The following is a 26,987-nucleotide window of genomic DNA, read 5'->3' on the forward strand; positions in this document are numbered from 1 at the left end:
AACACGACCTAAAAAATGTCAAAGGTGCTGTCGGATATTTCCACGTTCCGTGATGCAGAAGAGTACCCAGACTACGATGGCTGCTGATGCCAGTGGATCTCAAGACCACAAGAAATCACTACTTCCAGAAAACTCACCGATGGGAAATAGTTCAGATAATATGGTTGGTGGGACTAAGTTTATTTCCGCCTGCACCAGGTCTCTGAATGGCCCAGACCTTTCTCCACCAGTACCCGACACTGATACCCCAAGGTCCCCGACTGAGGGACTCCACTCTGGATACTTCGATTACAAGGACTTCCTCAGTGATACGGAGTCCGAAGACGAGGAATACAGTTCCCAAAAGGAACCTGTTCACGCCCAGAGTGCGTTCTTAAGGGGAGGGTACTGTCAGGATTTACGCCTTGACCTCCAGACTGCCAGACGGGGTCGCCCTTTTATTGCCCGAAGAGGGATTTGAACCTGTATGCTTGGCAGTTCTGAACCTGCTCTTTAACATCTGAGCCATTTCAGGACTTGGGATAACTCCTGTTTTCTCTTGTATTGCCTGCAGCACTAAGGGGCTGGACTTCACCTGGCTCAGACCTGTCGATCACTCTCCAGCTGAACCTGATATACTAATCATCAAGGTATAAGACACTGCTCCTCCCTAAGGGCAGTGTCAGTTCAATGACTCTGGTTAGAGAGTTGCTACTCCACGTACTAAGTATTCGCCTGACCTTGGATTGTGACTCGTATCTCCTGAATTCTGGCATCCTTTGACCTTGGCTTGTTACTCGTATCCCCTGATTTCCGGCACCCTCTGACCATTGGCTTACCTACGACTACTCTCCTGGATTTCCTTGTCTGTACTGCGACTACAAGCATTTACCTGCACAGCCCCCGTGCACAGATTCACAGGCCAGGTGAGTTCTACCTTGACCACCTTGGCCTGTGTCTAAATGCAAGGGTGAGCTTTTATCTCTGCATGTTGGACTCCCAGCAAGGTAAGCCTGACATATAGAAACCTCTGTGTAGCTTGAATTACAACACTGTGTGCTTCCAACGTGATCAAAAGCCGAAGAATAGATTGCTGAGTTAATTGCCATTACAATTGGGTTCTGATCCTACAGCATCTTTAATTCTGAGATGTTTAGGTGACCTTGTAGATGATTCAAAGGGCAAAACACATAATTATGTCAGATAAACTGTAATACGCAGGACTTCTATGTAAGTGGACCTGATGAAGCACTTTTCTATAGTATCATAAAATGCACAACAGCAGGATCAGACCAGAAGATAGGAGGAGTAATTTAGCTTGAGTAAAGTGTGTAGACCGGGCTAACTGTGCTTTTAGTATTAAATAACTGAGAATCTTTTAGAATGTTTACACAAACATATTGGATCCAGTTAAAAGAAGAATACAATTTCCGAGTCAGGACAAACCCTTCAAATCGGCTATATTTCCAGTTTAGTGAAATTTGACAGTTCAGTAAATAGTAAACATTGTGTTGCAACTTGCAAATTAGCTAAAAATAACTTGAGAAGAAATATTGGACACCCCAGCTCTAAAACTTTCCAATTAGGCCCAAGAAAACAATAATAATCTCTAAAGTCATATATCTGTGTTTCTCTCCAACATAGTGCTGGTTTATCCTTTAAATTGTAAGCTCACAAGTCATTTATCTTAGTATTTGGTATAAAAAGACTGTAAATGCTAGATCACAGCTCACGGGCATGGATTCCCTCTGTATTGGTTTGTCTATACTGTACTGTCTATCTTCCCTGCTTATACAGCGCTGCGGAACATGTTGGAGATTTAAAAATAAAAGTAATAATAATAATATCCACCAGGTTTTCTTAGACATACATCATTTCCTAAAGTTGACTGGACACACATAAAAATGCAGCCCTGTGGTATAGAGGACTCACATGCTGCAGTATTCCTGATTGATTGATCACCTGATTCATTTAGATTTTTTAAATACTATAGGGCAGCACTTTGCATATGTTGCTGTCAATCTGTATATAAAGGATATGTGTCCTGAAAAGGTAGATATGGCATCCCTACTCCCACACAGCAATTAGTGTATTTGAGGTGGAAATCCCTTTGTTTCTAAGATACAGTAACAGCATTATGCACCTTATTTATAGCCTGTATTGTTATTACGTTATAAAAATGGTACAATTTTGAACAGATGGTGTTATAAAAATAAAAACATAAGTAAGGACTTAATGCTTGCACGGGTGGCGTTTATGGAAATATACAAGAAATACACACTGATCAATTCTAATCCTTGTTATAAAATGTTCTGGGAGCAGTGGTATTTGTCATCTCATTGTCTGCCGAAAAATACAGTCCATGGTCTGGTTTCAATCAGGTATTTTGATTTTGTAATATTTATATTATTTAGTACTAAACATAAACACATGAGTCACATTGATTTTATTTGGTTTTCATAAGGGAAGAGGCATAACATGTAACAGTTAAAATAGTACTTGTTTTTCTTGTATGTATGGCTGCTGCTTCTCAATGCAGTTTTCTGTTTCTATAACATTTTAACCGGGTGACTCTACTCGTGTGCAGCATCAGTACCAATCCTCTGCCAGATGCCCTGCTCCCACTGGGGTCCTAAGCAATGTGCCGGTAGAAAATAACCTGCACCGATGTGCGTCAGTGGGGTTCACTCAGTGGTATGTATTAGAATCATGTAAGGGTGCCTTCCCTTATTTCAAATCTAAGTCTTTCATGAAATGTTAGCAAAGAATATGATACAGGCATACATGCACACAAACACACACAGCACACATATGCACGAACACATTAACACCTTAAGGACACAACTTCTGAAATAAAAGGGAATCATGACGGAATATTTCCATCATGTGCCCTTAAGGGGTTAAACATATTTATATATTTACTCACACATGGATTCACATAAATTAAACGTCCATATACACATGCATACACGTACACACACACACACACACACCAACCCACCATGTTTCAATAACAATATCAAGGTTTTAAGTTCCCCCTTTGGCCACAAGTCATTGGCAAGTGCTTGCAGTGGCAAGTACATTTGAGGTGTATGGATGTGGGCACACTTAGAAAAACAAACAAACAAACAGAACTTGGTAAACATAAAATAAAGTATATAAACTATCCCTCTTAAAGTCTGAAATGCCATCAAAAGTATAACATAATTCCAATCACATTTAACACCAAATGTAATCTTTATTATTCATTTAAGCCCATGTTTGCAATATTTGCTTTTAACATTTTGGCCTCTGTTGTTTTTTTTTTAATTTTTTTAATTTAAAATAAAATTTCCATATTAACACACTTACCTATTTTATTTTTTCCTTCTTCATATTTGACTCTTTGTAAAATATGATGAACGATCCTACTTCTTGTGGCATTGTTGAAAAATGTGTCCTTATTGTTTATGATGAAACTACAACACAGAAAGCAGACGGTTACATGTGCTCTAGAACATCGTTCCTGTTACTAATGGACCACTGAGAAGTTCACCAGGTGAAATTGGAATTATTGGCTTTTTCGTTTTTTCAAATCATCTCAAGCACACTCACAGCTTAGAGGACACAGCAGGGGTCAACATGCTTGGTCCGCCATCTGTTCGTGAGCCACGCTTTCCAAATATATCCTTCTTTACCGTAACTGGCTATTTACTATATGGATCCCTTATGATGGAGTATCAAAGGATGAGTAAAATCTTAGAGCTTGCTCATTTATAAAGTTCATACAAGTGTAACAGACTGAAGACAATATTTACTAAGTGTATCTTGATAAAATATATACCACCGTACAAAATAATAGGACAATCATCACTTTCATTCCACGATACTAACACCACTTATTTCTATTACCTTAATTTGTTTGTTATAATTTATACATGGTTTTTAATGTTTTTTGCATCAATTTAAACAAAGATGCTAAACTAGCTGACATTGAATAAATAATAATTACTACCAGTAATATAAACCAGATCACACCCTGTTACGTCTTACAAAGTGATATTAACATAAGCCATAAAATGACTGTTACTATTATCATTTTATGGCTTATGTTAATATTTACTTTGTAAGACAATTAAGTAATGTAACATAAAAGGAAATAAGTGGGGAAAATAATACAATTATTTTTGCAGTTGGTTTTAAACAGAAGCCAACAGATACCGTAGCGCTTCTGTTTAAAACCAACTACATTATTTTACTAAATAATTTAATTGGCCCAAGTGTTGTATTGAATCCTTTAAAAAAAAAAAAAAAACTGTCAACCCCATACATTTACTCAGCTAAATATTCCATTTTTGTTATTAACATTTAGGAATATGTCAATATGTGTGGTAAGCGCACGGTTACATTTTCTCCTTAATATAATTGCTGGTTCCCATCGAAGGTCACCTAACAATATAAAGTTACAAATAGTGCAGCAGCCAGATTATATCGGAGAGTCACAATTTTCATAAAGCAAATGCCTTTCTAATAATATTTACTACATGGCTAATTCGATACAAGGGCACCGAAGAATTTGCGTTCTGAAAATATGCTGCATCAAAAAAAAATTTTTTTATATGTAGCTAACAAATTACATCATCCCTTGATATTTTTTTCTAAGATGAATTCAATGCTTTTTTTTATACCAGTCTTTTTGTTCATACTCTAATACCATCTATAGCCAGATATACACGCCAGGTGTCCCTATGGAAAAACAAGTTAGTTCTGCAGAATATATTTTTGAAATATGCACTTTCTCAGACCAAATACCCTCTTACAAAAATATATTTATATTAGCTCTTCAGCAGCAGAATGTCATGCAATTAAGTCAGAACACAAACATACATTTAAAAAGAAGAAATCAATAAACTATAGTGTAATACTACCACCGGATGCACTCACAGATTCCCGAGCTGTGTTTGGGCTCTATATCAGGGGTACTCAAAAGGTAGATCCGCCGATGTTGTAGAACTACAACTACCATGATGCTCTGCATGCCTTTAGAATGACAAAGCATCATGGGAGCTGTAGTTTTAAAACATCTGGGGATCTATTTTGGGCACCCCTGCTCTATCTAAATTTACTTCAGGGTGCCTTCCAGGTGAAAGAGAAGTAAGGTAGGTTCTAAATTCGAAAGAGCAGTTGTAAAAGCTTCTGTTTATGCAAACCCCTAATTTTTCAATCCAATTTCTTTTATTTCTCTCTTATAACATAATATTGTACCAGAACAGCTTTTGCTTATTATTGTAGTTTTATATAAGTTTGGAAATTAAGTACATGTTTTTATCATTGTTTTTTGTTTTTGTTTTCTTTCTCTGAGCTGGAGTGGGAAGAGATCAAGCTAAGGTCAAAATCAAGGAGCTAATGATCACACTCCACTATAACAATCTTGCAGCAAATTAGTACATTTTGCTTGTGTTTATTTGTCGTTGTTTACACTCCAATTTCATAATGCTTTGTTAGATTCTGGAGTAACCTTTAAAAAAATTGTAGCAAGGGACCATATATAAATATAATCATTGGGCAGTCTAAGATTACTTACATAAATAGTCAAGATCAATGCAAAGAATCCTCTGAGATCCACTGATTCCACAAGGTCATTCCTTTCATTTTATAGAAATTTCCGTTCACAGTAAAAATTAAACCATTTTTACTGATTTATATTATATTATTATAATATACTGCTATGTATATTATTTCATAATGTTAAAGGTAGGTATAAAAACCATACAGTATAATAAATGTTAAAGGTAGGTGTATAATAAATGTTAAAGGTAGGTATATTAATCATACAGTATAATAACGTTAAAGGTAGGTATATTAATCATACAGTATAATAAATGTTAAAGATAGGTATAAAAACCATACAGTATAATAAATGTTAAAGGTAGGTATATAAACCATACAGTATAATAAATGTTAAAGGTAGGTATATAAATCATACAGTATAATAAATGTTAAAGGTAGGTATATAAACCATACAGTATAATAAATGTTAAAGGTAGGTATATTAGCCATACAGTATAAGAAAAACATCTCACTACAAACCTTTACATATATACATAAGGTGGATAGCTTTATGAAATACTAATTTTGACTGTGTTGGAATCTCACTGAAATTCCAACCCAGTCCAATATATACTGAGACAAAGTGGGGACTATTTAGTATATGTATATTTTCTCTGCCTGACGGTTCTAGACGCTGTGTTGGAGCTACCGCCATCTAGAAGTGTCAGTCTCCCTAGCTGTCATCATAGAACCCCCCTTTACTTGTCCCCCACCGGCGGGCACCCACTGGCGAATTCATTGACGTGGGTCTTTGCAAATTCAAAGGGAATTTCAACTTTAAGGCCAAAAATAGCTGAATTGAAAACATTCTCTAAGTCAGCCATGCTTTATGATCGGCTACTTTGACCTAAAATGTCAAATTCACTATAATTTATTTTGAATTCTTACATTAGTAAATAAACTATTATTATACACATTGTTCATTCAAACACTGTTATTCTTCACACTGCTCAGTCTGATACATTTATTATACACAATGTCACTATAATATTGGTATTCTACACAGTTATTCTGCATACCACTTACTATAACACTGTTATTATGCACATTGTTCATGCTAATATTGTTAATCTAAGCACTGCTCGCTACAATACAGTTATTTTACACACTGCGCACTCCGTTACAGTTATTCTACAACCTGCTCAAACCAACACTGCTGTTCTACACAATGTGCACTCTAACTCTGCTATTCTACACAATGTTCACTCTAACACTGCTATGCTACACAATGTTCATTCTAACACTGCTATTATACACAATATTCTTTCTAACACTGTTATTTTACCCAATGTTTACTCTACCACTGCTAATCTACACAATATTCACTCTAACAATGTTATTTTACACAATGTTTACTCTACCACTGCTAATCTACACAATGTTCATTCTAACACTGCTATTATCACAATGTTCATTCTAACACTGCTATTATACACAATGTTCATTCTAACACTGCTATTATACACAATGTTCATTCTAACACTGCTACTATACACAATGTTCATTCTAACACTGCTATTATACACAATGTTCACTCTAACACTGCTACTATACACAATGTTCATTCTAACACTGCTACTATACACAATGTTCATTCTAACACTGCTACTATACACAATGTTCACTCTAACACTGCTATTATACACAATGTTCATTATAACACTGCTGTTATACACAATGCACATGCTAACACTTATACACAATGTTCACTCTAACACTGCTACTATACACAATGTTCATTCTAACACTGCTACTATACACAATGTTCATTCTAACACTGCTATTATACACAATGTTCATTATAACACTGCTGTTATACACAATGCACATGCTAACACTTATACACAATGTTCACTCTAACACTGCTACTATACACAATGTTCATTCTAACACTGCTACTATACACAATGTTCATTCTAACACTGCTATTATACACAATATTCTTTCTAACACTGTTATTTTACCCAATGTTTACTCTACCACTGCTAATCTACACAATATTCACTCTAACACTGCTATTATCACAATGTTCATTCTAACACTGCTACTATAAACAATGTTCACTCTAACACTGCTATTATACACAATGTTCATTCTAACACTGCTACTATACACAATGTTCATTCTAACACTGCTATTATACACAATGTTCATTCTAACACTGCTATTATACACAATGTTCATTCTAACACTGCTACTATACACAATGTTCATTCTAACACTGCTACTATACACAATGTTCACTCTAACACTGCTATTATACACAATGTTCATTCTAACATTGCTACTATACACAATGTTCACTCTAACACTGCTATTATACACAATGTTCATTCTAACACTGCTACTATACACAATGTTCACTCTAACACTGCTATTATACACAATGTTCATTCTAACACTGCTACTATACACAATGTTCACTCTAACACTGCTATTATACACAATGTTCATTCTAACACTGCTACTATACACAATGTTCATTCTAACACTGCTATTATACACAATGTTCATTCTAACACTGCTACTATACACAATGTTCATTATAACACTGCTGTTATACACAATGCACATGCTAACACTTATACACAATGTTCACTCTAACACTGTTATTATACACAATGTTCACTCTAACACTGCTATTATACACAATGTTCATTCTAACACTGCTACTATACACAATGTTCACTCTAACACTGCTATTATACACAATATTCATTATAACACTGCTGTTATACACAATGCACATGCTAATACTTATACACAATGTTCACTCTAACACTGCTATTATACACAATGTTCATTCTAACACTGCTACTATACACAATGTTCACTCTAACACTGCTATTATACACAATGTTCATTATAACACTGCTGTTATACACAATGCACATGCTAACACATATACACAATGTTCACTCTAACACTGTTATTATACACAATGTTCACTCTAACACTGCTATTATACACAATGTTCATTCTAACACTGCTATTATACACAATATTCATTATAACACTGCTGTTATACACAATGCACATGCTAATACTTATACACAATGTTCACTCTAACACTGCTATTATACACAATGTTCATTCTAACACTGCTACTATACACAATGTTCACTCTACCACTGCTATTAAACACAATGTTCATTCTAACACTGCTACTATACACAATGTTCACTCTAACACTGCTATTATACGCAATGTTCACTCTCACACTGCTGTTATACACAATGTTCATTCTAACACTGCTGTTATACACAATGCACACGCTAACACTTATACACAGTGTTCACTCTAACACTGCTGTTATACACAATGTTCATTATAACACTGCTACTATACACAATGTTCACTCTAACACTGCTATTATACACAATGTTCATTCTAACACTGCTACTATACACAATGTTCACTCTAACACTGCTATTATACACAATGTTCATTCTAACACTGCTATTATACACAATGTTCATTCTAACACTGCTACTATACACAATGTTCACTCTACCACTGCTATTATACACAATGTTCATTCTAACACTGCTACTATACACAATGTTCACTCTAACACTGCTATTATACACAATGTTCATTCTAACACTGCTACTATACACAATGTTCACTCTAACACTGCTATTATACACAATGTTCATTCTAACATTGCTACTATACACAATGTTCACTCTAACACTGCTATTATACACAATGTTCATTCTAACACTGCTACTATACACAATGTTCACTCTAACACTGCTATTATACACAATGTTCATTCTAACACTGCTACTATACACAATGTTCACTCTAACACTGCTATTATACACAATGTTCATTCTAACACTGCTACTATACACAATGTTCATTCTAACACTGCTATTATACACAATGTTCATTCTAACACTGCTGTTATACACAATGCACATGCTAACACTTATACACAATGTTCACTCTAACACTGTTATTATACACAATGTTCACTCTAACACTGTTATTATACACAATGTTCACTCTAACACTGCTATTATACACAATGTTCATTCTAACACTGCTACTATACACAATGTTCACTCTAACACTGCTATTATACACAATATTCATTATAACACTGCTGTTATACACAATGCACATGCTAATACTTATACACAATGTTCACTCTAACACTGCTATTATACACAATGTTCATTCTAACACTGCTACTATACACAATGTTCACTCTAACACTGCTATTATACACAATGTTCATTATAACACTGCTGTTATACACAATGCACATGCTAACACATATACACAATGTTCACTCTAACACTGTTATTATACACAATGTTCACTCTAACACTGCTATTATACACAATGTTCATTCTAACACTGCTATTATACACAATATTCATTATAACACTGCTGTTATACACAATGCACATGCTAATACTTATACACAATGTTCACTCTAACACTGCTATTATACACAATGTTCATTCTAACACTGCTACTATACACAATGTTCACTCTACCACTGCTATTAAACACAATGTTCATTCTAACACTGCTACTATACACAATGTTCACTCTAACACTGCTATTATACGAAATGTTCACTCTCACACTGCTGTTATACACAATGTTCATTCTAACACTGCTGTTATACACAATGCACACGCTAACACTTATACACAGTGTTCACTCTAACACTGCTGTTATACACAATGTTCATTATAACACTGCTGTTATACACAATGCACATGCTAACACTTATACACAATGTTCATTCTAACACTGCTACTATACACAATGTTCATTCTAACACTGCTATTATACACAATGTTCATTCTAACACTGCTATTATACACAATGTTCATTCTAACACTGCTACTATACACAATGTTCACTCTACCACTGCTATTATACACAATGTTCATTCTAACACTGCTACTATACACAATGTTCACTCTAACACTGCTATTATACACAATGTTCATTCTAACACTGCTACTATACACAATGTTCACTCTAACACTGCTATTATACACAATGTTCATTATAACACTGCTGTTATACACAATGCACATGCTAACACTTATACACAATGTTCACTCTAACACTGCTACTATACACAATGTTCATTCTAACACTGCTACTATACACAATGTTCATTATAACACTGCTACTATACACAATGTTCACTCTAACACTGCTATTATACACAATGTTCATTCTAACATTGCTACTATACACAATGTTCACTCTAACACTGCTATTATACACAATGTTCATTCTAACACTGCTACTATACACAATGTTCACTCTAACACTGCTATTATACACAATGTTCATTCTAACACTGCTACTATACACAATGTTCACTCTAACACTGCTATTATACACAATGTTCATTCTAACACTGCTACTATACACAATGTTCATTCTAACACTGCTATTATACACAATGTTCATTCTAACACTGCTACTATACACAATGTTCACTCTACCACTGCTACTATACACAATGTTCATTCTAACACTGCTATTATACACAATGTTCATTCTAACACTGCTATTATACACAATGTTCATTCTAACACTGCTACTATACACAATGTTCACTCTACCACTGCTATTATACACAATGTTCATTCTAACACTGCTACTATACACAATGTTCACTCTAACACTGCTATTATACACAATGTTCATTCTAACACTGCTACTATACACAATGTTCATTATAACACTGCTGTTATACACAATGCACATGCTAACACTTATACACAATGTTCACTCTAACACTGTTATTATACACAATGTTCACTCTAACACTGCTATTATACACAATGTTCATTCTAACACTGCTACTATACACAATGTTCACTCTAACACTGCTATTATACACAATGTTCATTATAACACTGCTGTTATACACAATGCACATGCTAACACATATACACAATGTTCACTCTAACACTGTTATTATACACAATGTTCACTCTAACACTGCTATTATACACAATGTTCATTCTAACACTGCTATTATACACAATATTCATTATAACACTGCTGTTATACACAATGCACATGCTAATACTTATACACAATGTTCACTCTAACACTGCTATTATACACAATGTTCATTCTAACACTGCTACTATACACAATGTTCACTCTACCACTGCTATTAAACACAATGTTCATTCTAACACTGCTACTATACACAATGTTCACTCTAACACTGCTATTATACGCAATGTTCACTCTCACACTGCTGTTATACACAATGTTCATTCTAACACTGCTGTTATACACAATGCACACGCTAACACTTATACACAGTGTTCACTCTAACACTGCTGTTATACACAATGTTCATTATAACACTGCTGTTATACACAATGCACATGCTAACACTTATACACAATGTTCATTCTAACACTGCTACTATACACAATGTTCATTCTAACACTGCTATTATACACAATGTTCATTCTAACACTGCTATTATACACAATGTTCATTCTAACACTGCTACTATACACAATGTTCACTCTACCACTGCTATTATACACAATGTTCATTCTAACACTGCTACTATACACAATGTTCACTCTAACACTGCTATTATACACAATGTTCATTCTAACACTGCTACTATACACAATGTTCACTCTAACACTGCTATTATACACAATGTTCATTATAACACTGCTGTTATACACAATGCACATGCTAACACTTATACACAATGTTCACTCTAACACTGCTACTATACACAATGTTCATTCTAACACTGCTACTATACACAATGTTCATTCTAACACTGCTATTATACACAATGTTCATTCTAACACTGCTACTATACACAATGTTCACTCTAACACTGCTATTATACACAATGTTCACTCTAGTCTCTAACACTGTTATTTTACACAATGTTCACTCTAACACTGCTATTATACACAATGTTCATTCTAACACTGCTGTCATACACAATGCACACGCTAACACTTATACACAATGTTCACTCTAACACTGTTATAATACACAATGTTCACTCTAACACTGTGTTATTATACATGATGATCACTGACACTGCTATTATACTCAATGCTCACTTTAACACCGCTATTATACACAATGCTCATTCTAACACTATTATTATACACAATGTTCACTCTAACACTGTTATGATACACAATGTTCACTCTAACACTGTTATGATACACAATGTTCATTCTAACAGTGTTATTATACACGATGATCACTCTGAAACTGCTATTATACTCAATGCTCACTTTAACACTGCTATTATACACAATGCTATTCTCACTATTTCTCAGTGCACAGTGACTCTGCAGCTATAAGTCAATCCTCTCAGTGACAGATGTGACGGGAGGAATCCATACTTCAACCTCTGCAGGTCCAAATATGTGTGTGGCGGATCCCACCTTGCCACTGGGCATTGGAGGGGCCTGGCTGCCTGCCTCCTACCTGCTGACTATGGCCCCTGGAAAATTGGTACGTTTGAACTATATTTGGGCATGTTGTATTTTATATTGCTGCTGCTGGCCCTTTTAGAATCATCCGTGGACATATTGGGACTTTTGGGAATAATGTCCCTTTAAGACTTTGTAGCATATCGCAGTTATACTGTCTTAAATATTATGTATGTATTTATGTGTTCGGTTAAACTGGGTTATATGTATGCAGCATTCTTCTGATTGTTCGGTAGAATCACTCCATTCATTATATTGAGTGAAACTACCGAACAGCCAGACCACCCAGGGATAAGTGTGCCTCGAATTACCGTTTGCAACAATGTTGCAAACGGGTAATTGGCAATCTATGTAATGTGTTCTTTGTCCTCTGGGTGGCCGCCATTCGGGAAACAAACACGTGGCGGCGGCCATCTTAAACTCCCGAACAGCAGTGTTTTGCCGTCGAGTGTCTGGAACTAAAATCGGACACTCGATTAGGCAAACACCGCTGAGACCTACAGACTTCCAGTATTTCGGGTATTTCCAGTATTTCGGGCCGTTCGGTAGAAAGAACCCCACGAACTAGGGGATTCATTCGAATCCTCCCCAGGCTCCATAACCCAGGCAATTCGTGTGTTTTTATTCCCTTTTCTGTGACCGACCGCAGGGCCAAAATACATGGAACTATTTTCGGTTACTTTACCCATGCGGTCGGTCAAATCTTTGCCTGCCCATAACTCCCGAACCCCTGGTCCGATCTGGGTGATTTTTGAGTATGTTGCTCACCCAGATCAGGGTTATCAGGGTTAGAGGTGTATCATATATATTTGGGGTATATCCAAGAATTGGCGGAAAAGTGTGTACTATATAATTATGTTAAGTGTTAATCTAAGGGGAGGAGATGTGTGGGAGGTAACCTCTATGGGATTGGCTATTGTAATAATTATTGTAAATCCCTCCCTTGCATGGGAGAATGTCTTTAAAGGAGGTTGTGTGAATAAATCTTGAGTTCCTGTTTTAACCCTCAAAGTGAAGTGTCGTCTCATTCTTGGGGGAGGATTTATTGCATGCTGTTTCAGTTTGACTGCTAGGAGTGCAAACCTATTCATATGGTTCATATTCAACTGTCTACAGCATTCAGAGGCTTGAGAAGATTTATATGCTTCTCAGATTCGGTGATTGTGGTGTCTGCCAGAGTGCTTGGAGTCCTCAGGAAACGCTAGGAGCATCCTTTAACGGAGGTACCCAGTCGGGGTGCCAGGCGATCCGTTACAATGTGCAGGTGTGTATATGGTACACAAGCTCTCACAGGCACCTTTGACACTTACAGCTTTATTTACTAAAGTGAGAATTCAAAGTGAATTTCAAACTTAAAGGGTTAAATCTGTTTTCCTGGCACTGCAGGTCCCGTCTCCCTCCCACCACCCATCCTCGGTTGCTGAAGGGGTGAAAACCCCTTCAGTCACTTACCTGAGATCCCCGCCGAGGGGTTGTTTTCTGGTCGCCGCCACTCCTCCCCTTCCTCACGTCAGCCGGCGGGCGAGACTGATCCTGCCCGCCGGCCGGGGAGACCTAATGCGCATGCGCGGCAATGCCGCGCATGTGCATTAGAGCTCTCCGTAGGAAAGCATTGAAAATGCTTTTCAATGCTTTCCTATGGGGAATTGAGCGATGCTGGAGGTCCTCACACAGACACGGAAGTGTCCTCTAATAGCTGTCTAGTAGACAGCCACTAGAGGAGGAGTTAACCCTGCAAGGTAATTATTGCAGTTTATAAAAACTGCAATAATTACACTTGCAGGGTTAAGGGTAGTGGGAGTTGGCACCCAGACCACTCCAATGGGCAGAAGTGGTCTGGGTGCCTGTAGAGTCCCTTTAAGGTCAAACTAGCCAAACTGGAAAAATTCTCTAAACCAGCTTTGCTTTCACTACTCTGGACTTAAATGTTTTTGCTATTTCACGTTACTCTGACCTTAAAGGAACACTATAGGGTCAGGAACACAAACATGTATTCCTGACCCTATAGTGTTAAAACCAACATTTAGATGGCTTACATAAAGCTAAAGTTGTTCTGTGACTACAGTGTTCCTTTAAATTTAAAATGTACTTTGAATTCTCAGTTTAGGAAATATACCTGTAAATGTGAATTTGTTTCAGCCTCATCTTGCAGGATTATTCATTAAAATTAGAATGCAAAGAGAATTTTAGATTCAAGGCCAGAACAGCCAAACTGAATGTATTGCTGACTTAGATGATTTTTCCAGTTCATTTATTTTGAACTTAAAGGGATTTTATAGTGCCAGAAAAACAAAGACATTTTCTGGCACTATAGTTCCCTACATTGTCCACCTCCCTCGCGCCCCCCTCCTGCAGAGCTGAAACCCATTCAGTCACTTACCTTAACACAGCACGGTAATGTGCATGGTTTCCTATGGGGAAAAATCTGACTCTGGAGATCCTCAGGACTTCCAGCCTCAGATACCGGACCAAAGGTCTGTTTCAATTTAGGAAGCCCTCTAGTAGCTGTGTAGTAGACAGCCACTGTGGGCAGTCTTAGAGCTGCATTGTAACCATTGCAGCGCTAAGTGCAAAAGGGACACAGCACCCAGACCACCAATGGTCTGGGGGCCTACAGTGTCCCTTTAAATTTGAAATTCTGACTTTAGTGAACATTTTCTGTTGGTCTTGGCAGAGCTAATTAAAAATATACTTTGAATATATTTTCTGTACGAGTCGTTATAAAAAGGGAGTCACCACTAGGATGGCATGCTCTATAAAACTAATATCTGTAATTGACTTACTGGTGAATCCGCTGCTGGCTGAAGGGTGCGGTGTAGCAATCATTCTCCTCGAGGTCCGGAATGGTCTCCTTGTCCAATCGCATGGGCTTTTTGGGCAACCATCCACGAAACCTGCTCAGTTGCTTCTCCATCCTTACATAAAAAAGTACAAATAAAGCAACAGTTCAGTATATATATATATATATATATATATTATTATTAAGCATTTGTTTATTATATTACTACCAGCAAGTTATTCAGCTGTTCCATGCTCACATCTAGATTTCAAAGTAGCAGACGCATTACCATCCTTAATAAATCAGATAAATGAAACAAAAATACCACTTGAAGAACACTAACTCTATAAAGCTTATTATCAAACTGGGACTGATAGGGTTTGTTTTACCATACAACAATTACAGTTGCAATTAAAAAAAATATTAAAAACTAGCAAAAGCTTAATGTTCCTTTATTGGCTAAATACTTTTATAATATTAACTTGTTGCTGTCAAAAAAAAAAAAAAGATATAAAAAAGCTAATCAGATGCAGCGTTCCTGTGACTTACCCATAATCCATTTAATAGATTACTTTATGGCCTCTACGTCACATAAGAGGAGTTTATTGTATTCCAGGATATGATGACTAATACCAAGTATACCATGGGGTTTATAACCCAAAGAATACCGGTGGCTCGACTACTTGAAAGAATTTTCTACATTAGATTCAAAGTATCGATCTTAAATATTTAAAGGGACAGACTAAATACAATAACCACTACAGCTATATTTGGTGCACGCTGTCCTTTAGAGTTATGCCTATTTGTTGCTAAAGTCATTATCAACATGACCTGTCTAAATACATCCAGACTTCAATGCGAACAAGAGGATGTGGGTGTGAGTGTGGCTAATCCCAAGGTTGTCCAAGGTTGTGAAAAATGGACAAATGTGAGAGGCACTATTTGAGTGACATTATCTGAGAGGCAGCAGAAGGGCCACAATTTGGGTGCCTGTAAAACCCTAATTTTGGTCAAAATACTCAATAGCAATTGGACAAAATTGCTATTGGACTACACCTGAAAACAAAATTCTCGATAGTGGTTATGGTACTTTGTAATTCCCCTTAAAGGGACACTATAGTCAGGGCTGTCTTTAATATTGACTGGACCCTGGGAAAAGCATTTGCTTGGACCTCATGGTCCCTTACCCCACCAACCCCCACTCACTGGCATGCAATAACACCATCCACCACAGCACAGAACTAAAGTAGAGAGGTGCAAAAAAAATTGTAGCCCCCCATATCTTAAGGGTGTCCAAAAGGTAGATCTCTATATGTCGTGCAACTCCCTATGCTCTCCCTACTGAACATAAACATGTGCAGAAAATATAATTCCATGCATTATACCCAAACATGATCAGAAAAGGATGTTCTCTGAAGAATAGCATATCACCTTAAAACATGAACACAATGGGGGATGTTTTGAAAAGTAAGGGATAAAATCTAAGAGTGCATTAATTCCTATGGAAATTATGTAAAAAAATTAAAGTGACACTGGTTTCCATAACTGGTCCACTTTTAGAACTTTGCATTAGCAACATTTTGTATCAGTCTTCCACATATTTAGGCAAACAAGAATGTTACACATGGGAAGCAAAAACAGGTAATGGTGGATATAATGACATGTTCCTAATTCAACTAGAGCATATTAAATCTACGAGAGTGGGATTTTAACATACCATTCTCCACCTGCCACTAACCTTATTCATGTTACAAAGGGCCAAGTTACCTCTAAAAATACATCTCAGTTCAGTTGTGACTTAAACTGTTCTATAATATTCACACCTACTCAAACACATTAATTAACTCAAACACAGACTAATACTGAAAGCAGCTCAGCAAAACACATCTTAACACTTTTAATGAAGAATGCAAACATCTCACAATACAAACACAGAGGACATCACACACATCACAGGGGACACGCAATATATTGTGTACACTTACATTTATCCACAAGGAAATCACACTGTGACAACACCCAGCAGGTGTCACACTAAACATTCTACCCAACTGGGACAGAGGAGGGCACGCGGACCAACAATATACAGGGCAAGGGTAAGTCTGGTACATCTGTGAAGACTGTGAGAGACGAATATTGCGTGCCCTCTGGTGGATTGACACAGCTCTATGAGAAACTCTAGGATGACATTGACCCGTTGAATTAATGAGATAATCCAATCTAAGAAAGCATTGTATCAACATATTGCAAATACTCAGAAGCATCATGCTTTTGAAGATTGCAAAGATTTTATTCACTGGGAATAAAAACGTTTGACACTACAAAAAGACATTGTCATAGTAGCTACAAGTACTAAGGAATACTTTTTCGACCCTAACCAGCCATGTTACAAAGAGCTTAATCACAATGATTATTACTACTCTGTCATTAACCCCTTAAAGGCCAGTCACTGTCTATGTTCTCATAACAATCTGTTTTTTTAAGGATTTCATTCCAAAATAGAAGGACCCAGTGAAATATTCACTGCCGGCTGCTCGGAGCTACCAAAGCTAAACAAGCATGGCATTCCACGCTGGTATAAGGTCTTCAGGATGACAACAAATTGTAACATTGCTCTTTAAATTAAGGGTTTAATCTATTGAGAGCTAAAATGGTCAAAAAGAATACTCATCAGGTATATTGGAACAAACAGAGAAGAAACATTTGCTTCTATTAGAAGAGTGTGGATCTATTCATTTAGCATGTCTGTATCTTTCAACACTATAGCACATAATTATTAATCAAAGTTTAAATTGAAGTCTTCTTAAGATGGGTTGATATTGCTCTGTATGGAACATTTGCTACAGAAAGTTAAAGGAACACTTCAGGCACCAGCAACACTAGAGCTCATTTTAGAATTATTTTACGTCTTATCTAGGGTCCACCAGCTGCTTTCCTTGCCTCCACTACCATCTCCTGGGAGCAGCAAGTTCCTTTGCAGGGCTGATCACTCTCAACGTAAGAGCTTAATTTAGGAGAGCAAACGAGAATTCTTGCTGAAAAAACTTTAAGTATTGACAAAGACCCTTTCAGGGGTCGAAATGTTGCAGTGTCTCGCTCATCCAAATAAATACAATTGAAGATACTTGGAGTGCCTGGATTCTTTTTCTATCCCTGATATCTACTTCCTGGGGCTGGTGCTAGCCCTTGGTCCAGTTTAGCACCCGGATCTTCACGTGATTGAAGTGCGGTTCGTTGTTTCTCTTTTTGGTAATGTAAAACACAGAACTGGTAATTAATTTTTTTTTTTTTAAATTGTATACTTGCCAGCAGTCCTGAATTTGTCAGGACAGCCATGGTCTGTGGGTCCTGCCCCACAGTTCCAGGTTTGTTTCCTAGTGGGAAGACCAGGGAAATATCTCCAGAAACTGTAGAGGCGGGAAGCAGTGCCCTGTGAACCCCATGAAATCAAACTGCTCAAAAATGGTTTGACTACTTACAATGGGGAAGGGAGAGCTGGTTGGCAACAAGGTAATTCTGGAACCATAACCACTATAGTTCACAGTAGTGGTTATGGTGCCATGTGTTCCTTTAAAGTTTCACAAAATAAGGGGTTTATTTGCAAAATAGTGAGTAAGATGTTTTTAGCAAGTCTGTCATCTATCCTAATTTTTAGAGAACAGCCTACAATTCCATTTTTTCAAACTACAGTAAATGTTTCTTCAGACACCATCAGGAGGGTTTTTTCTGTCAAACAAAAACACATTTTAACAATATACAAATTATCCGGTTTCCTGATAACACCACAGCAGTGCCATTAATAGGCCCACACTAAAATGGGTGCATCAGATGGTTGATTAACTATAAAACATTAAAGACTATGCGGATCACAAGTTCTAAAGATCAGTAATAGAAGGTTTGCCAACACATGTATCTCAGAGCGTACAATAGAATTTACTGACCTGCTCATGAACTTGTACCGTCGGTGCAGGTAATAGATTTTTCTCCTGGAAGAACAGCAAAAATGAAGCCAGTCGAGAAGAAAACCCATCGTCAGTTATAGTACTGAACTAGCAAGGAAGCAAAGGAAATTGAAGATAGAAGCCTGTAAGAGGTGGAGGAAGAGACTAGAAGGAGAGATTAACACAGACAACAGTCATAGGAAGCTGTTGTATTCATGTTTCTAACTAATAATTAAAGGGGAGGGAATATTTATATTAATTAAATTTTTTAATTATTTACACAAAAGCGTTGACACTTTTTGAATATAACAAGGGTTCCCCACCTCTTGAAGTACCAACACAATGTGTCAATAAAATAAAATAAAATTGATGTTCTTAATGTGTAGCAGTCAACGGGAATGGGAACATTCCATCAGTACCCATGGTGATTTATCCAGTTTTATATTTTTACTCCTAAATTTGCCTAACGTTTGCATTTTAAGCTGAAGCCTTATCTATGAAGCCTCCATCCCATTGGGTCTACATAAAAAATACTGTGTAGTACAGGGATAATTCGACATTGGACAGCCAATCTACTTAATAATAAAATGGAAGTATTTCCACACAAGATGGTTTAGAAGCAACAATAGATTTGCTTTAACTCGGCAAAGAAGCTGGTTTTAAATTTATAACTGACATAACTATTCCTTATCTGAATGAATCTGAATCTTAATGAACCCTGTATATTAAAGCAGAGGTGGGATGTAGATACAGAAATAAAATTTGTAAAAAGTCATTCTGGATAATTCAGTTAGTTCAATCTTTATTGTGCTGTTCTGTTTGTAGAATCACGTATACATGCATGTGTAGGCCAATAGATTCAATAGACTATTGACAATATGTCTTTGATGAATGGGTTTACAAGAGTTTACAAGAGCATGTGTGTGTGTGCCACTCTACTGCACTTACACTAAATCACATTTACAAATCTATTCTGTGTTCTGTTTGGCAATATTGGCCATAATGAATTCAATTCAATGTTACAATGCTTTGACTAGGAAAAACGAGGCTCTGAACTGTGTCCTACTTAATATAAGTGCAACAGAGGAGCACATAAATTATAAATTATGCATGAATAATTTATTTGCACTTGTCCCCAATAACCTTTAGTGAGCCATTAAGAGACATATTCTCCAACTTGTGTGATTATCTATTTGTGTACAAAACCTGTATCCTGCCGACTGTCTAAAAGGTACTTCATTATCGCGCTATAAAAAAACACGCAGAATCACAGAGGAATTAAAAATAAAAAAAAAACAGAACAACCTACAATGCAAACAAAAGCTCCAAGTATCAAAAGAACTTTCTTTTTCTTTCCTAGGGACATTGTGTGTAGATAGCAAACAAAATGACTACCATTTTCAAAGTGTGTTTATTTTGCCATCATTAACACAGAACTTTCACTGAGAGATCCAAGACATAGTGTGACTTGGTAATGTAAAAATCAGTGGTAGATAGAGGATCCAGGCACTCCAAGTATTTTCAATTGTATTTATTTAGATAAGTGAGACACAGCAATGTTTCGACCGCTGAAAGAGTTTTTGTAAAGCTTGACAAAGACCCTCTCAGGGGTCGAAACATTGCAGTGTCTCAAGTATCCAAATAAATACAATTGAAAATACTTGGAGTGACTGGATCCTCTTTCTACCACTGATTTTTACATTACCAAGTCACACTGTGTCTTGGATCTCTCAGTGGAAGTGCTGTGGAAGGCACTTGGAGTGCCTGGATCCTCTTTCTACCACTGATATATACTCCCTGGGGCTGATGCTGGCCCATGGTCCATTTTAGCACCCGGATCTTCATGTGATTGGAGTGCGATTCGTTTTTTCTCTTTTAGGTACCGTATTTATCGGCGTATAACACGCACAGTGGCGTACACACAACCCATGGGGCCCCGGTGCGAAAACTGATCCCGGGCCCCCCCCTCCCCCCGCGCAAGCGCTTACTCTGCGCAGGCTGGGGCCGCAACACATGGCGTTCGGCACCTGGTCGCAGGGCTGCGACCCGTGCGACCGCGGTATGTATGCCAGTGCATGCATAAACACATACACTTAAAGGACCACTACAGACACCCAGATCACATCAGCTCAATGAAGTGGTCTGGGTGCCAGGTCTCTCTAGTTTTAACCCTGCAGCTGAAAACATAGTTTCAGAGAAACTGCTATGTTTCACTGAGGGTTAATCCAGCCTCTAGTGGCTGTCTCATTGACAGCCGCTAGAGGATTTTCTGCGATTCTCACTGTGAAAATCACAGTGAGAAGACGCTGAACGTCCATAGGAAAGCATTGAGTAATGCTTTCCTATGGGCGGTTTGAATGCGCGCGTGGCTCTTGCCACGCATGTGCATTCGGAGCTGAGAGGCAGATGGGGACGGAGAGATCCCCAGCGTTAAGGGAGTCCGGCGCTGGAGAAAGGTAAGTGCTTAAGACACACAAACACACACTCTCATGAACAGACGCACACATTTACTGACAGACACACACTCAGTGACAGACGCACAAACATACTCAGTAACAGACACACACACTAACACACACACTCTAACACTAACACACACACTAACACACACTCTAACACTAACACTAACACACTCACTAACACACACTCTAACACTAACACACACACTCACTAACAATAACACACTCACTAATACACACACTCACTAACACACACACACACACACACACACACTCACTAACACTAACACACACTCACTAACACTAACACACACTCACTAACACTAACATACACTAACACTAACACACACTCACTAACACTAACACACTCACTAACACTAACACACTCACTAACACTAACACACTCACTAACACACACGCTCTAACACTAACACACACACTCTAACACTAACACACACGCTCTAACATTAACACACACACTCTAACACTAACACACACACTAACACTAACACACACACTCACTAACACACACACTCACTAACACTAACACACACACTCAGTAACACTAACACACACACTCAGTAACACACACACTCACTAACACTAACACACACACACTCACTAACACACACACTCTAACACTAACACACACACTCACTAACACACACACTCTAACACTAACACACACACTCACTAACACACACACTCTAACACTAACACACACACTCACTAACACACGCACTCTAACACTAACACACACACTAACACACACACTCACTAACACACACACTCACTAACACACACACTCTAACACTAACACACACACTAACACACACACTCTAACACTAACACACGCACTAACACACACACTCTAACACTAACACACACACTCACTAACACACACACACTAACACTAACACACACACTCACTAACACACACACACACTAACACACACACTCACTAACACACACACTCTAACACTAACACACTCTAACACACACACTCACTAACACACACACTCTAACACTAACACACACACTCACTAACACTCACTAACACACACACACTCTAACACTCACTAACACTAACACACTCAAAGTTGTTTTTTTTTTTTTTTTATTTAATCCCCCCAGCCTCCTTACCTGTGGGAGAGCTGGGGGGATTCCCTGGGGTCCAGTGGTGTTGCTGGCCCTGCTGTCACCCGGCTGGCTGGCGGGCGCGCGAGGGAGCACTGTCCCCTGAGTGCTCCCTCTTCAGCTCCCTCGCGCGCCGCGTACTGATGCCGGAGGAGCCGGAAGATGACGTCATCTTCCGGCTCCGGTTTCAGTGCGGTGCGCGCCCGCCAGCCAGCCGGGTGACAGCAGGGCCAGCCTCGGGGGGCCCGGAGGTGGCCGGCTCCTGGGCCCCCCAGCAGAAGAGGCTGGCCCTGTGGGTACATACCTGGGTCGCAGGGCGGCCGGGCCCCCTGGTGGGCCGGGCCCGGTCGCAGCCGCGACCCCTGCGACCCTGGTATGTACGCCACTGAACACGCACCAGCGTATAACACGCACCTCATTTTCAGAAGGAAATTCCAGGAAATTTCCCCCCCTCCCATAGTATTCCCCCCCCTCATCCCATAGTGTTCCCCCCCTTTCCATAGTGTTCTCCACCCCCTCCCATAGTGTTCCCCCCCTTTCCATAGTGTTCCCCCCCCCTTTCCATAGTGTTCTCCCCCCTTTCCATAGTATTCTTCCCCCCTCCCATAGTATTCCCCCCTTTCCATAGTGTTCCCCCCCTTTCCATAGTATTCTTCCCCCCTCCCATAGTATTCTCCACCCCCTCCCATAGTGTTCCCCCCTCATCCCATAGTGTTCCCCCCCTTTCCATAGTATTCTTCCCCCCCTCCCATAGTATTCTCCACCCCCTCCCATAGTGATCCCCCCCTCATCCCATAGTGTTCCCCCCCTCATCCCATAGTGTTCCCCCCCTCATCCCATAGTGTCCCCCCCCCTTTCCATAGTATTCTTCCCCCCCTCCCATAGTATTCTCCACCCCCTCCCATAGTGTCCCCCCCCGCCCATAGTGTCCCCTAGTGCACTTTCCCTCTTGTCCCATATTTACTTACCTGTCTTGAAGCGTGGGCCGGCTTCACAGCGCGCATCGCGGTACTGGAACTTCAATTTCAGGTTCCGATTTCCGGCGGTGTGCAATAGTGTGCACACTTCCTTTCAGTCCCGCCGGAAACCGGAACCTGAAATTGAAGTTCCAGTACCGCGGTGCACGCTGAACACCGGCCCACGCTTTAAGACAGGTAAGTAAATATGTGTTATCGGCGTATAACACGCACCCATCATTTTCCCCCTATTTTCAGGGAGAAAAAGTGCGTGTTATACGCCCATAAATACGGTAATGTAAAACACAGCACTGGTCATTAAAAAAAAAATTGAAATTGCATACTTGCTAGCAGTCCTGGATTTGTCAGAACAGCCCTGGTCTGTGGGTCCTGCCCCACAGTTCCAGGTTTGTTTCCTAGTGAGAAGACCAGGGAAATATCTCCAGAAACTGTAGATCACACCAATAGATAAACTGGCACTGTGCAGGCAGTGGTGGATCCAGGGGGGCAACGAGAAAATAGTAAAGAGCCGATGCTCTCCCCTGCTATGTGCCTACATGGACTGGAGGAGAGATCAGAGATCTCCTCTCCAGCCAATGGGCACTTTGCTGGCAGCCGGCAGGGGAGGGAGAGAGGACCCAGGAGTTCAGCCTGCAGCTCCTCCAGGTCCTCCTCTCACGAGCACGGAATGAATGTTGTTACCACAGCAATGATCGGATCTCGCGAGAGTGAACTCTAGCCCAGGCGCTGCAGGTTAGAGTTAACTCACCACGAGGACTGCCAGGGATTCTCCACTGGACCACCAGGGATTGAGAAAGATCCGCCTTCCCTGAGCAAAGATAAGAAGAGAGGGGGGATATAATGATTATTTTAATTTGGAAAAAAAAAATGTATATATATTTATTTATTATTCTCCCCCTCTACCCCCACACACAATAACTTTCCCATGCACACACACTCACACACTGCCCCCCCTACACACATTGCCCATCCCACACAAACACTGCCCTACACACTGTACCCCTCACACACACTGCACCCCTCTCACACACACTGAACCTCTCACACACACTGAATCCCTCACACATACTGTACCCCTCACACACACTGTACCCCCCACACACACAAACTGTACCCCTCAGACACAGTGCACCCCTCACACACTGCACCCCTCAATGCATCCTACACACACACTGCACCCTTCCATGCACCCTACACACAAGCATTGCACCCCTCACACACACACACATTACACCCCTCACACACACACTTCGCTCTTCACACACACACACACATTGCACTCCTCACACACTACTGCACTACTGCCCCTATGCCCCACTACAGGTTCTTTCCCCTACTACAGCCCCTATCCCGGCAGACCCCAGGTAAGTTGTCAAACTGTTCTAAAATGGCTTGATAACATTCTGGGAGGGCAGCATGGCACTCCAGTCACCACTACCACTACATAGAGCTGTAGTGGTTATTGTGCATGGATTGTTCCTTTAAATAATCTACCAGTGCCCCTGACGAGATTGGGTTCTGGATCCTCCCCTGTGTGCAGGGTAACCTCAGGGAATCAAGCTGATACCTAAATGAATTTTGAAACCCATGGCTACATTCAGGGGTGTATTTGCCGCGAGGCAAACAAGGCATTTGCCTTGGGCGGCATTTTTCAGGGGGCGGCAAAAAAAGCCGCCCCCAAATGCCCAGGGCAAATGCCTTGTTAGCCTTGCGGCTAACAAGGCATGCTGGGCGGCCGGCGGGCTGCTGGGAAGTGCGGGTAGGTGGGCGGCCGGCGAGGGAGCACTTCCTCTGAGCGATCTGCTCAGCTCCCTCGCGCGCCGCAGAGTGAGGCTGGGAGCCGGAATATGACGTCATATTCCGGCTCCGCCTCCCAGCATCACTCTGCGGCGCGCGAGGGAGCTGAGCAGACCGCTCAGAGGAAGTGCTCCCTCGCCGGCCGCCCACCTACCCGCACTTCCCAGCAGCCACTGGACCACCAGGGAGACAGATATCCCCCCCCCCAGCTTTCCCAAAGGTAAGGAGGCTGGGGGGGTTAAATTAAAAAAAAAAAATGTATTAAATATGTGAGTGATTGAGTGTGTTTGTATGTCTGTTAGTGTGTGTGTGTATGTCTGTTAGTGTGTGTGTGTGTGTGTATGTCTGTAAGTGTATGTCTGTAAGTGTGTGTATGTCTGTTAGTGGGTCTGTGTGTGTGTCTGTTAGTTTGTGTGTGTGTTTGTGTGTGTGTATGTCTGTTAGTGTGTGTATGTCTGTTAGTGTGTCTGTGTGTGTGTCTGTTAGTGTGTGTGTGTATGTCTGTATGTGTGTGTGTGTGTGTATGTCTGTATGTGTGTGTGTGTGTATGTCTGTATGTGTGTGGGTCTGTGTGTGTGTGTGTTAGTGTGTGTGTATGTCAGTGTGTGTGTCTGTAAGTGTGTGTCTGTTAGACTGTGTGTGTGTCTGTTAGACTGTGTGTGTGTCTGCTAGTGAGTGTGTTTCTGTTACCTAGTGTATGCGTATTTGTCAGTGAATGTGTGTGTGTGTGTATTTAGAAGGCGGGACGGGGGAAGGGTTCGGTGGGGGTGGCGCGGGTGGGGGGGGGAGGGTTGGGTGAGGGTGGCGTGGGTGGGAGGGGGGCGCCTGAGTTTTGTCCTGCC

The 26,987-nt window shown here is 39.6% G+C and overlaps 1 protein-coding gene across 3 annotated transcripts in view; it reads right to left on the minus strand.

Moving 5' to 3' along the window:
- The window catches only part of ANO4 (anoctamin 4), a 250,595-nt gene that overhangs the window by 95,195 nt on the left and 128,413 nt on the right, over positions 1 to 26,987 (minus strand). For all 3 annotated transcript variants that reach the window (XM_063447227.1, XM_063447226.1, XM_063447228.1), the window contains 3 exons: positions 19,776 to 19,820; positions 15,839 to 15,970; positions 3,331 to 3,437 (listed from right to left, as the gene is read on the minus strand). In XM_063447227.1, coding sequence (XP_063303297.1) covers positions 3,331 to 3,437; positions 15,839 to 15,970; positions 19,776 to 19,820 — 284 coding nt within the window. The remainder of the gene's footprint in view (positions 1 to 3,330; positions 3,438 to 15,838; positions 15,971 to 19,775; positions 19,821 to 26,987) is intronic.

Source organism: Pelobates fuscus, chromosome 3 (genome assembly GCF_036172605.1).
Source record: "Pelobates fuscus isolate aPelFus1 chromosome 3, aPelFus1.pri, whole genome shotgun sequence".
Taxonomy (NCBI): Eukaryota; Metazoa; Chordata; class Amphibia; order Anura; family Pelobatidae; genus Pelobates; species Pelobates fuscus.